This window comes from Delphinapterus leucas, chromosome 10, assembly GCF_059928025.1.
Source record: "Delphinapterus leucas isolate spDelLeu-1000000601 "Yukka" chromosome 10, BTC_Dleu_Yukka2, whole genome shotgun sequence".
Lineage (NCBI taxonomy): Eukaryota > Metazoa > Chordata > Mammalia > Artiodactyla > Monodontidae > Delphinapterus > Delphinapterus leucas.
In genome coordinates this window covers 64,025,263-64,037,895 of record NC_143138.1, presented here as the reverse complement: position 1 = coordinate 64,037,895, position 12,633 = coordinate 64,025,263, and the positions used below count along the sequence as shown (strand labels likewise).

At 58.1% G+C, this 12,633-nt stretch overlaps 1 protein-coding gene across 17 annotated transcripts in view; it reads left to right on the top strand.

The window, feature by feature from the left end:
* The window catches only part of ALS2CL (ALS2 C-terminal like), a 22,090-nt gene extending 9,457 nt beyond the window's left edge, over positions 1-12,633 (top strand). For 3 of the 17 annotated variants that reach the window (XM_089918040.1, XM_089918032.1, XM_089918039.1), the window contains exons 10-27: positions 65-261; positions 1,350-1,415; positions 1,848-1,946; positions 2,037-2,198; positions 2,931-3,042; positions 4,165-4,242; positions 5,091-5,221; positions 6,424-6,597; positions 6,753-6,849; positions 7,015-7,172; positions 7,762-7,830; positions 8,749-8,922; positions 10,151-10,193; positions 10,795-10,824; positions 11,002-11,063; positions 11,170-11,319; positions 11,609-11,705; positions 12,124-12,633. In XM_089918040.1, the coding sequence (XP_089774166.1) occupies positions 65-261; positions 1,350-1,415; positions 1,848-1,946; positions 2,037-2,198; positions 2,931-3,042; positions 4,165-4,242; positions 5,091-5,221; positions 6,424-6,597; positions 6,753-6,849; positions 7,015-7,172; positions 7,762-7,830; positions 8,749-8,922; positions 10,151-10,193; positions 10,795-10,824; positions 11,002-11,063; positions 11,170-11,319; positions 11,609-11,705; positions 12,124-12,204 (1,980 nt within the window). In that variant the 3' untranslated portion in view covers positions 12,205-12,633. Of the gene's footprint in view, positions 1-64; positions 262-1,349; positions 1,416-1,847; positions 1,947-2,036; positions 2,199-2,930; positions 3,043-4,164; positions 4,243-5,090; positions 5,222-6,423; positions 6,598-6,752; positions 6,850-7,014; positions 7,173-7,761; positions 7,831-8,748; positions 8,923-10,150; positions 10,194-10,794; positions 10,921-11,001; positions 11,064-11,155; positions 11,320-11,608; positions 11,706-12,123 lie in introns of those variants that run through there. The other 14 variants (XR_016394466.1, XM_089918034.1, XM_089918043.1 and 11 more) reach the window with 14 other exon arrangements.

Here is a 12,633-nt window from a genome sequence, read left to right as displayed (position 1 = left end):
AGGCTTCCTAGAGGGGCTGCCTCCAGCAGCAGGGCCTGTCCTGTGTTTCCCTGTCCCCCCGCAGGTGGCCTGGCAGTGGAAGGTCACCCAGGCTGTGTGCCAGACCTTGCGTAGGAAGAAGGACTTCCCGGTGCTGGGGGCGGGCCTGGAGCCTTCTGAACCCCCCACCTGCCGCTGTGGAGCATACACCTTCCGTGCGGAGGGCCGCTTCAGCCAGGCCACCTATGAGGGCGAGTGGTACGGTGGCAGGCCCCATGGCAAGTGAGTGACGGAGGAGGCTCTGGGCCAAGCAAGGCAGGGATCCTCCTGGGAGTCTGAGGGGCAGACAGGACCCATATGGACCTAATTGCCTCGGGGCATGAACCAAAGGCTGTTACCCCCCTGTGGTGAAATCTGTTTGTCCCCCACAGGCTCTCTTAAGTCTTCTTGGACAGGACCTGGCCCACTGTAGGTTTGTGCCAGATACAGTCTTGATGGCAGTGAGGCTACCGAGCGTGGGGCAGACATCAGGAAGCTGACCTGCAGGGCCCACGGTTACCATTCTGTTCTCAGGCGGGTGGAAGAAAACTCTCATGTCTACAAAGTATTGTCTGGTGGTGGTAGAAATGTTTTGCAGACATTCTGTCTTCATCAGTCCTTACAAGAATGCTCTGGGGGAGTGTTATCACCCCCTTTAGGTGATAGGTGCAGAAGCTGAGGCCCAGAGACTGGCATGACTTTCCCCAGGCCTCAGGGCAGGTTCTAGGGTGAACCTGGCCTCAGTTGCAGGTCGACACGACCCCACAGGCAGATAGGCTTTTGAAGAACATGGCCCCAACTTGTGCTACAGCTGGTGAAACCAAGGCCCAGAAAGCAGAAAGGACTCGCCAAGGTTACGCTTGCAAGCATTCCACTCGTTTCTGATACCCTGCCTGCTTCCAGAAAGGGCTTGAGGAAGCTTATGAACAAAAACACAGAAAAAGCAATGCTGTGTCAGAAGAGGAGACAAGGATGGTAGAAACCCCACTGACTAGCACTTGGCTTGAGCTTGAAGGTTAGCTCTGAGCTTCCTGTTGGTCAAGGGAAAAAGGCAACCTGGATGCTTCCAGAGCTCTCCCTGCCGGGTGTGGAGCACACTCTGTGAGGCTGCTGGGGCCATTGTGCCAGGAGTAGAGAAGGGCTGAGAGCCCATGTGGGGCCATAAAGCTCGGAGAAGAAGACTGAGTTGGGGCAGAGAGTCCAGTCCAAGGGGGATCGAGGCCTCGGAGAGAGTCTGCGGCAGAGGTTGGCTGGGGGTCTTGTGTGTGTTGAAGGTCTGGTGGGTCTGATGCCCATGGACCTGATGCCCGTGGACCTCGACTGTGTTACAGGGGAACCCTGAAGTGGCCAGACGGGCGGAATCATGTGGGGGATTTCTGCCAGGGCCTGGAGCACGGGTAAGGCTGGGGCTGACACAGGACTGTATGGTGGGCAGGCAGGGAGTGGTTTCCACCGCTCTCCACTGTCACCAGCCTGGCCCCATCCTACATTCCCAAACCTCAAGCAGAAACTTGGAGGCCATGTGGTCCAGCTCCACTCATTGTCCTAAAGGGGAAACTAGGCCTGAGGAGGGGGGCAGGTCACGGAGGGAGTGGTCCAGGGCCAGAAGGCCCTCCCAGAGTGCATGGGGGTTGGGGTGGAGATGGGGTGTCCTGAGGGGCCCTAGGGAACAAGATGGGGCTCAGCACCTCTCAGATTCTCCCCATCGTCTGAGAAGGCCCCTTGGAAGAGCAGGGACACTCCTGGGCATGGAGGGGGTGTGACAGGTGTCTTGGGCCAGGGCTGTGTCCCCAGTGCTGACTTCCCTCCCTGCCCACCCACACTGGCAGCTTTGGCATCCGCCTGGTGCCCCAGGCCTCCGAGGATAAGTTTGACTGTTACAAGTGCCACTGGCGGGAAGGCAGCATGTGCGGCTATGGCATCTGTGAGTAAGTGACCCTTGGCCTGATGGTAGGAGAGGCTCGTGGGACAGCCTCGTCCTCTGGGAGGCAGGGCCAGCCATTGGTGACCCTCCGCAGGTACAGCACCAGCGAGGTGTACAAGGGCTACTTTCAGGAAGGCCTGCGGCATGGATTTGGGGTCCTTGAGAGCACCCCGCAGACCCCTCAGCCCTGCAGGTACACGGGCCACTGGGAGAGGGGCCAGAGGAGTGGCTATGGCGTCCAGGACGACGGCGACAGGTGAGTGCTCTGCAGCCCCGCACCAGGATTGAGGGGCAGAGGGGCCCTCACAGACCAAACGCCTCAGGGCCCGGGTTCCCTGTCGTCACTGGGTCCATTCTGGCTGTCCCCCAGAGTCTCTCTGAAGCCCCTCACTTTCTTTCCACTCCCTCGGTTGTTGCTGAGGCTCAGGATGAGGGACCCCGACCTTGACTGCAGGAGGGCTCTGGCCCCTCCCTGCGCTTTCAGAGAGGAGTTTCTGACCCCCTGATCTGGTCCTATCAAAGGATCACAGCCCTTCCAGGCTCTCTGGGCTGAGACAGAGCCCAGTGTCCTTGGCCTGACATTTGAGGCCTTGCCTGCTCCTCTGACCTCATGCCTGCCATGCCACCTGTGTAGCCCCTAGCCTTTTAGACCACTGAACGCCCCCACATATCTATCGTACACTCCTGCCTCAATGGCTTTGCATATGTTAAGTGGCACCCTAACTTACTCCATCTGTCCTTCCTGCCACCTCTCCCGGGAAGCCTGCCAGGATGCCTTCCCCCAGGCAGGCTCCCTTCCTCCTCCACCCTCCTTCCTCCTGCGGGTCCTCACCTCACCTGCCCTATGTCTGACTTGAGTGGATTCAGGCCATGTCATTGCTCCTTATCTGACCCCTGCCCCCCACCCCGGTCCCATGCCAGCAGAACACACAGAAGGTGCATGGGAACAATTCTGATCCAGCTCTGGCCCTACTCTCTCCTCCCCCAGGGGTGAGCGCTATATTGGCATGTGGCAGGCTGACCAGCGCCATGGCCCAGGGGTCGTGGTCACCCAGGCGGGTGTCTGCTACCAGGGGACCTTCCAGGCAGACAAGATGGTGGTGAGTGCAGTGACCCACGTGTGTCCTGAGCTACCCTTTCCCTGCTCTGGGGGCTCCAAAGCTGAACTGAGACTGGTCAGGGGTGGATGGGGCAGGAAGCGGGGTTCCGACGTGCTGGAGGGAGCCAGAACCTGGGCAGGAATCCAGTTCTGCCACCTACCTACCCTGGCCTTGGCCAAGTCCCTGCCCCTCCCAGCCTCAGTTTTCCCATCAGCAGCTCAGGTGAACTACTTTATCGTAATGACTCACTAAAATAGCAACAATGAAGTGCATAGTAATGAGGATGCCTGCAGCCTCTACTACCCATGTTTATAGACCCCTAACTGGGTGTCTAGCTCTGGGCTAAGCCTCCCAACATAATCTCATGGGATCCTCCCAGTAGCCCTGGGGTCATGTTATTGTCCCTAGTGTAAAAGTGACAAACGTGAGGCTCAGAGAGGTCAGAGAACCTGCCCGCTGTCACATTCTGTTGAGTGTCAGAACTGAGGCTCAAGCGCAGGTCTCCCGTGCCCGGGCATAGCCCTCACCTTCTGCCTCACCCACACCCTGCCGGGTGCTTGGCACATAGTGAAGCTCTGGCCTGATGGCTGTTACCGATATTGTGGCTTGTTTGTTTATCTATACTTTGTCCTGGAAAGGATTGAAGGAGGAAGAAAAGGGAAGAATAGGCACCTGAGATAGATTCAGAAATAAGTAGCAGACGAATTGTATCCCATTTGGTTCTGAGCTTCCTGGCAGCCGATGCAGCACGGGAGCCTGATCAGCTCCACGGTCCCCGGGGTCAGTGACAGGGAAGTGGGGATGGTTCAGGAAAGGCCCAGTACTTCCTGAGCTGTAGGTGGGAAGGAAGGGTCCCCCAGGAGGCTTCTTGAGAGAGGCTGCTGGAGGGGAGGAGCCAGGTCCCAGGGTGTCGGTCAAGGTAACCCAGGGTCGAGGTCCATGGGCCTTGTGCTCAGTGCTCAGAAGGCCAGGGGCTGGCATCCCACCTAGGCACAGTCCTGGGAGGTATGGCAGGGCTCAGGACCCTTCTGCCCATGGGTCACTGCCCACCTCCCCTCCCCACCGCCAGTCTTCTGGCCCTTCCTAACCCACTGCCCCTACCCTCCCCGCTTCCTTCCCTAGGGCCCAGGGATCCTTCTCTGTGAAGATGACTCCTTGTATGAGGGCACCTTCACCAGGGACCTGACCTTCGTGGGGAAGGTGAGAGCCACAGAGACCTTACTCCACTCCCTGCTGAGACCTTGGCTGGGGTCTGTAATCTTCCTGCTTGGATTTAGGGCTGAGGGTAGGTGGAGCAGGTAAGGGAGGGCCTCTCCCATCTCCACTACGTCTAGGGGGTGGATACAGTGACAATTCCCTGCTGCGGAGGTGTGATTTGATTGGGTGTGAGTCAAGAGGGGATAGGTAGGCTTGCCTTGGGTGCAGAGGGTGCTGGTGGTCTCCTGGCTGTGTCCCCTCCTGGCCCCCAAGATAGGGATCCACCCCCTCCACCACCACCATCAGTGCCTTGGGCAGGTGCCCCTGGAGGCATTGTCCTTCAGTATGTTTCTGCCTGAGCTGACCTCGCAGAAGGCAGTTGTATCCCTGCTGGGGCCTTTGGAAATGTGGGGGCTATTTGACTGGCGGGTACTATGGCATCTAGTGGATGGAGACTAGGAATGCTGTGAATGGAACAGTCGCATGCAGCAAGGAATTGCCCCTCCTCAAGGCTGGTAATACCTCATGCCCTCCCGAGGCCTCTGCCTACTTCTGGACCCAGTGGTGGTCCTCCCCACTGTGACCTGTGAGTCCCTTCTCTGTCTCCCTCGCCGTTTCCTGCCTCAGAGATGAGCCCCTTGGTGGTGGGCACAGGCAGGGGCTCCTGCAGGGGTGGAGGATTATGAGCCCCTTGGGGTGGGGCAGATTGAATGGATGGTGGGAAGGCCATCCATCAGTTTCTAGCCTCTGTGACCCGGGATGGACAGGCATGAGGCCTGTCATGATGGGATGGAAGGGCAGCTGGACAGACAGATGGACAGACATCCCTGCATCTGTCTCCTGGCTTCCAGGGCAAGGTCACCTTCCCTAATGGCTTCACCCTGGAGGGCTCTTTTGGCAGTGGGGCAGGGAGAGGACTGCATACCCAGGGTGTGCTGGACACAGCTGCCCTCCCTCCAGATCCAGGCAGTACCCGCAAGAGGTGAGAGACTGACCGTCTGGCCTGTGTATTCTGAAGCCTTTCTGGGGGGGGGGGGTGTCTGTGTGTGTCTATGTTTCTACCCTAAAGACTCAGGTCTCATTAGAACGGCTTTTCTGTACCTCCTCTTAGCTCTTCGGAGAGTTCAGAGAGCTCAGGTCACATAGCCCTTGTCAGAGACTCTTGGAATTAAGGGCTATGTGACGGTAACTCCACATGCCACAAAACTGGAGAAAAATACTATGTGTAGGCTTTGCTTAGACCCTGCTTTTATTCTAGGAAGGGTACAAGACAGTTTATGAAACAAAACAAACAAGAATAAGATAGAAAATTAAAGTGTGAGTTGAGCTTACAAGAAAGGGAGGTGCAGATAGGCCTTATAATCAAGCATTAGCCTGGCTCTGAGTTCCCTGGCAGCCAGGGTAAAGAAGGAAACTTACTAAGTGGAATCACTGTCCCTATCATGGGGTATTTGAGAAGAGGATGGACTTCTTCCCTATGGGGACAGAGTTCTTCCTTGGAAAACCGTTGTTCAAGTGGTGACTCTTACTATGTCTCTTGAGGTGTGGGTGGTGGTTCTAATGGTGCCAGCCAGCATTTCACATGTTGTTTGCTTGACACATTGTCCCTGCATGTTTCTTTTCCCTGACAGCAGGAGCTAGAAGTAGATGGCAAACCCTAGGGGTGTGAGCCCGGGTCGGGTGCAGGTGTAGGAAAATCTATGAGCGTGACATGGGAGAGCAGTGCTCCATTAGACACTGCACCAGACACACACATGGCCAGACCCCTAAGCCTATTGGCTGAGACAGGATCAAGCTCAGGAAGGACCCAGGTGTGGTAGGAGGGAGAGCGGGGTCCCGTGGCGGGGGAATCCTGGGATTTGGGCCCTGGTCTCTCTTAGGCCAAGCCCCCACTCTCCGGACTTGGCCTTCAGCTCTCCAGATCTTTCTGTTTCTTTTCCAGTGCTCTGTGTGCCCCTGTCTCTTTTCTCTACCGTGGAGTAGATTCTCTCTGACCCTTCTCTGCCTCCCGTTTCTCCTCCTGGAGCCTTGGAGGTCAGGCCGCTCTGCATCCCCCACTCCACCCACCCCACCTGGGCCCTGACTCTGGGCCAGGCTGGATATCCCCACCTCTCCAAGGGCTGAACAGGGTCCTGCCCAGCCTGGCTCCATCCCTATCCATGTCCCCCACTGCCTCCATCGCAGGCAGCTGGGCCTGGGCGTCTTCCCCGTGGAGAGCCGCTGGCAGGGCGTCTATGGCCCCTTCCAGGACTTTGTTCAAGCCGGCTGCCCTGGAGACCTGCAGGAGGCCCTGCTGGGCTTCCACGTGCAGAGCTCAAGGGAGCTGCGCAAGTCCCAGGAGTACCTGTGCTGCGAGAGGTGAGGCCCAGGCATGCGTGGGCGTGTGTACCCATAGGGCATCCAGAGCTCAGTGTTGGGGTCAGTGGGGCTCTGAGTCGGCCAGGGGAGGAAGGCTTCCCAGAGAGGGCAGGCCTGGGCGTGGGTGAGAGACGTGTGTGTGTGTGGTGCCCCAGGACCCACCCCGAGGACCACGCAGGCAGAATGGAGGACATCCTGGAGGAGCTGCTGCAGCACCGGGCGCCCGAGGCCCTGCAGCAGTGCCTCAGGAAGGTAAGGGCTCCAGGGGAGGGTGCTGACCAGAGGGGACAGGCCTGCCTGTGGGCCCTTGCTGAGAGTGCCTCGGTGCTCCCATCGAAGAAGTGGGGTCTTGCGTGGGCATGCTGTGCTCCAGCCCACGGTGCTGAGTATCTCTTTGTTGCCTTTGCACCTCCCCAGGCCCTGAGCAACTCTCTGCATCCCCTGGGAAAGCTGCTCCGGACTCTGATGCTGACCTTCCAGGCCACATACTCAGGCATTGGGGCCAACAAGCACCTGCAGGGGCTGGCGCAGGAGGAGGTGAAGCAGCACGCCCAGGAACTCTGGGCCGCCTACAGGTGAGCTTGGTGGCACACGGGGACAACCACTGCACTGTGACCCCAGGGCGGGGTGTGGGGGGAGCTCTGCCCTTTCCAAGCATCAGCTCTGCCTGGTGCCCTGGGTAGGAAGGGTGCCTTTGCCTTGGGTCTGGATCGAGAAAGAAACAGAGGGTGGGTTGGTTAATATGCAGCTGGTGAGCATAGGGGTTAGAGGGTGGGGAGGTGATAGCAAGGCCTGACTGCAGCCAGAGTCCAAGCCCCAGCCAGGCCCTGGGCTAGCCCTGACCCCAGGAGAGCTCTAACCCCACTGCAAACGGAGCCTGACCTGGGCTCAGACACCATCTCCCGTCCTGTCCCGGCTGAGCTGTGACCTCGTCAAATGCTATAAACTGAAACCTTAGATGCTGCAGGTAGTGCTGTTGTAGGGTTCCAGGACACTCAGGCAGACATCCCGTACTCCCAGCCTCCTCACTGCTGGGGTTTGGGCCACTGGGCTCTGCAGTCCTCAGGCTCCATGGTTCTGGGGGTGGAGCCCACCTGCCTGGCCTTTGGTGACTCCCATTCTGTGGGAGGTGGCAGCCACGCTGCCCCTCCTTTTGGTTTGCAGGGGTCTGCTGCAGGTTGCCTTACAGTGCAAGGGCCAGGCCCCAGAGGAAGATCAAGATGCAGAGGCAAGGTGACTGCCCCCATTAGGTCTGTGGGGTTCTCTGCCCTGGTGCAGCCAGGCTCGGGTCCTGGGAGTCCTTATACCTTTGCTTCTGGGCCCTCCTTCGGGGGAAAAGGGTATTTCTTGGGAAATGTTAGGGGTTCATGCTGTTGACCAAATATTGCTCATTGACCACTCAAGAATCAGAATGATCCATGACCTCTCTTCCTTGAGCAACCTGGGGAGGGGCACTGCCACAGTGCATCAAATGCATCTTTGTTCTAAACATGTTATCCCACCCTCATCTCTTGGGTGTATGGAGGGTTAGCAGCTGCCTCAGGCACCTCCTTCTCCCTGTGCACAGATGTGGAAACTGAGGCCTGGCAGGGGCTGAGCCTGAGGTCACACAGAGCAGGAATTAAGTGGGTCATTAAATCTGTCTCCCCAGTCCCCTGAGACCAAACCTTATAATTTGCCTTCAGATTCCAGGCCCAGAGATCCTGATCAGAGAGGTCTTTCTGTTACTGCATTGCAGGAGGCATGGGAAATGGGGTTAGACATTAGGGAGAACTTCCCCCTGAGTCCTAGGAAGCACAGAAAACTAGGAGGCAGAACTGGACTAGCTTGGAACGGCTGCTGAGAGCTTTGCTGCAGGTCACTCATCTATCAAGGCCCTGGTTTTGCTTTCAATTAAATGGGGATCAAAATTCTGCCTCAGCTGCCATATTGGTTCTCAAAGTCAAGTGAGAGTGTGAGGTAGTCACAGATGACAATTGGTTGTGAAATGACTGAGAACAGGCTGGGAAGGGTTTTCTCCGGGGTGGAGGAGGCTGGAGGCAGGAACACTGTGGTGGGACGAGGAGTTCTGTGGACTCTTTGAGGGGCAGCCCAAGTAGATCCCCACGCCCACCCTGCTGACCCTGACCTGTCCTGGTGGCTCTCACTCAGGGACCTGCAGGTGCACAGATTGATGCTACCCCTTGTCCTGCCCAGCTTCTACTCGGAGCTCTTCACTCTCTACCTGCTTCTTCATGAGAGGGAGGACAGCCTCTACAGCCAGGGCATTGCCAACCTTAGCCTCTTCCCCGACACCAAGCTGCTTGAGTTCCTGGATGTACAGAAGTAAGCCTCCCTACCATGCCACGATTGCCAGAGTCCTTGTGTAGCAGAGGGTACAAACCCAAATTGTCTTCAGCAAAAAAGCGGGGAGGTTAATTGGCTCGTGTACCCATGAAGTTCTAAGGTGTGGCTAGATTCAGGTGTGGCTGGATCTGGGTGTCCAGCTGCATGATAAAGGAAGCAACTTCTCTCGTTCTCTGTTGGGCTCTCTGGCTCCCCCGTATGGTGACAAATATGGTACCAGCCACCCGAGGTTTATATTCTCCCAGCTCAGGCCCCACAGGGAGCTGGTGTCTCCTTCCCAACAGCTCCAGCAGAGCCTCTGAAGTTCCTCCCTGGCTTGGCTGGGGTCTTGAATGTGCCCCTGAATGCTGGCTGTGGCCCAGATTGGCCAGGCTGGCCTCAATATCTACCACTGGGGCTGGGGCAAGGTCGCCTGCTCCCAGCTCTTGGACTGAGAGTGGGAGAGGGGAGATCCTCAAGGGGAAACTGAGGACTGTTCCGGAAGTAGGTCAGAGCCTCCCTTCCGCCCTCAGTCATCAGAATGTTCTTTCTCCTCCATGCCCCTTTGATCCATTGATACTACCAGTGCTGAGGGCATGAACGCACTCTCTCCTCCCACACCTGGTTCCCTTTGTCTCAAGGTGATGGCGCTTCCCATTCCCCTTCCTGCCAAAAAACCTTGTTTCCCCTTCCGATGTGGTGAATGTTTCCTGTATCTGACCAGGCACCAGCCCAGAGACCTCGTTGTCCATGGCTTTGCAAGAGTCCTTCCTCCCCACCCCTCCTACTGCCTCAGTGCCGCCTCCCCCATGCTGGCCTCCCTGCTCCATTGGCTCTATTTGCCTTGCGTGGCATCCCTACTTCTCGCCAGCCTGGGCCAGCTCACTGAGCCCCTGGAGCAGTCTCTACCACTGAGCTCTCTGGCCTGACCCCCAGGACTTTGCCCAGGAGGGTCCCCTGGCCTGCAGCACTGCCCCTCTGTCTCCTCATTGTGTTCTAGTCCCACTCGTATTTTGGGGCTACATGGAGGGCTGCCCTCTCAGGGAATCCCTCCTGCCCTCGTCTTGCCTGGGCTTCACACAAGCGTTCCCAGATGCCATTGTGCATCCCCTGCCCCTTTCCCCTGCTCAGCCCTCCTGGGGGACATGGAGGTGCAGGGAATTTGCCCTCTGACCTCAGACCCCGCACCCTGGTCCTGGCAGAGCTTCCCATCTTGCTTTAATTTCAGGCACCTGTGGCCCCTCAAGGACCTCATGCTGACGACCAATCAGGTGAGAGTGTGGGCCCATTACCTGCCCAGGAGAGGGAGGTCTGAGCCTGAGCTGGGCCCCCAGGTTTGCCCAGGCTTCCGAGCAGCTCTCTGCCTCATGGTCACTGGTCAGAAGCCGCGTGGGTGGGTGAGGGAGGATATGGCAGGCTTTCTGCACTGTTCTGATTTCCCATGTGGATGAGTGTACAGCCACAGTGACCAGGTTCAAGCTTAGGTTCCACCCTTTTACTGGCTGTACGACCTTGGGTGAGATACTTGATCTCCGTGCCTCAGTTTTCCCATCTGTAGAAGTAGTCCCTGATGTGGTACTAGTACTACCTCCTGTGACTGTTGTCGGGTGATGTGGGCCAGAACACGAGGGGCATTGGTTCTCAAAGTGTGTTTGCTGGATTGGCAGCATCAGCGTTGTCTGGGAGCCTGTTAGAAAAGCAGATTCTTGAACCCATCCCAGACCTACTGAGTCAGAAGCTCAGGGAGTGAACTTGGAGTTTGTGTTTCAACAAGCCCTGGGACTCAAGAACCATTGACATAGAACTGGGCGGCACCCAGTGACCATTGGCTGTTAGGACTCTTATCTTGTTTTTCCATTTTGATCCTCCCAGCCTCCTGGAGACCGTTTACCCCACTTTACAGTTGAGTAGACTGAGGCTTACAGTGGATCTGTGACCTTCCCTGGGTCGCTCAACCCTCGGGGCAGAGCTGTCCTGAAGCCAGTGATGGGGAAGGAGGTGGGTGGTGAGGGGCTCGGGGGCCAGCCCTGACCCTGGGAAAGAGGAGGTCTCATCTAACCCACTCCCCCAACCACGCAGAGATACTCCCTAGTCAGAGACGCGTGCTTCCTGTCAGCCACGGAGTGTCTGCAGAAGATGATGTAAGCCACACCCCAGGGAGGGTGGGTGTGGGTGGCAGGAGTGCTGGGGCCCCTGGTTGGGACTGAACCTGAGGGCCTTGATCTGGAGCCAGCTACCCCGCTGCAGCACCACGGTGGACCCCCGGGAGAAGCTGGAGGTGCTGGAGAGGACATACGGGGAAATTGAGGCCACTGTGTCGCGGATGCTCGGCCAGGAGCACAAGCTGCCCATGGACGACCTGCTGCCGCTGCTCATCTACGTGGTGTCACGTGCCCAGTGAGCCCCAGCTGGGGGCGGGCTGCAGGAGGTTCCCTTCCCTCCCTGCCCACCCCCAACCAAGACATACTCCAAAGTCTTTGAACATGGGGGTTTATGGACACAGCCTTTCTTGGTACACATGGGGAAGCTGAGGCCCAGAGAGGCCCACCCAGGGTCCTGTGGGTGCCAAACTCAGAGCAGGGACCAGGTGTCCAGCCACCCAGGCCAGAGCTCCTTCCCGGCTGCCGGATGCCTGTCCCTGATAGGTCCCCTTTTCCCTCTCGTTGTGGTGGCGGTGGTTCTCCAGAATCCAGCACCTGGGAGCCGAGATCCACCTGATCCGTGATATGATGGCCCCTATCCACACAGGGGGCCTGTATGACTTCTTGCTCACGGCCCTGGAGGTGAGGGACAGAGGCGGTGGGCCAGGCAGAAATGCCCTGGCCACTGGGGCAGACCCCTTTCACCCCAGACACCGTCACGGGGATGAGCTCAAATTCACAGCTTCTGTGTGTCTCCATGGGAAGGGTCCTCACAGAGCCCCTGCTCTTGCCCTTGTTAAAAGGGGCTGGGTGGGGGGAGGTGGGCACAGTGCATCCTGGCCCTCGGATCCCCAGGGCTGAGTGTGTTCCAGGCTGCATCCCTGAGCACAATAGGAGAGGGAAGGAGCCATTTCCTTGCAGACTGTGGCTGAGGGCTGAGTTGGAGACACAGTGGTCCAGGCCCGGGAGGTGGGTGCACCCCAGTGTCAGGCCCTAGAGCCTGTGCATGTGGCTGAAGCGGGCAGGCCAGCTGGCTTCAGCCTCACCTCTCTCCCGCCAGTCCTGTTACGAGCACATCCAGAAGGAGGACATGAGGCTGCATCGCTTGCCCAGCCGCTGGAACTCCAGGGAGCCGTGGTAGCTCAGCTTCTCCTGGACAAACTGCAGAGCTGAGAGGGGCCGCCGTGGAATTCCCGTGGAGTGAGCGTGGCCCACTCTGGCCCTTGTGGCCCACAGGACAGAAGGCAGGATGAGCCCTGGAGGTGGCTCTTGGGGGAGATGAGCGTTTAATTTCTCGCAGGGAGATGCTGCTGCTGTCCTGACTGGGAGGAGGGTGAGGGTGATGGGTGTGGCCCCAGAGCTGGTGGTTTCCCCTCCCCCTGCCCCCTGCCACTCTCTAGGCCAGCCTTGGATGACCTTCTTGACCAGCAGCAGCTCATGGACTGGGGGCAAGGAGCCCCTGGCCTCTCCTTGCCTCATCCTTGCCTCCAAGTTACTGAGCCTCTCTGGGCCTCAGTGTTGCCATCTGTAAAATGGTGGACTAGGTGGTCTGTAAAGGGCCTTCCATCCA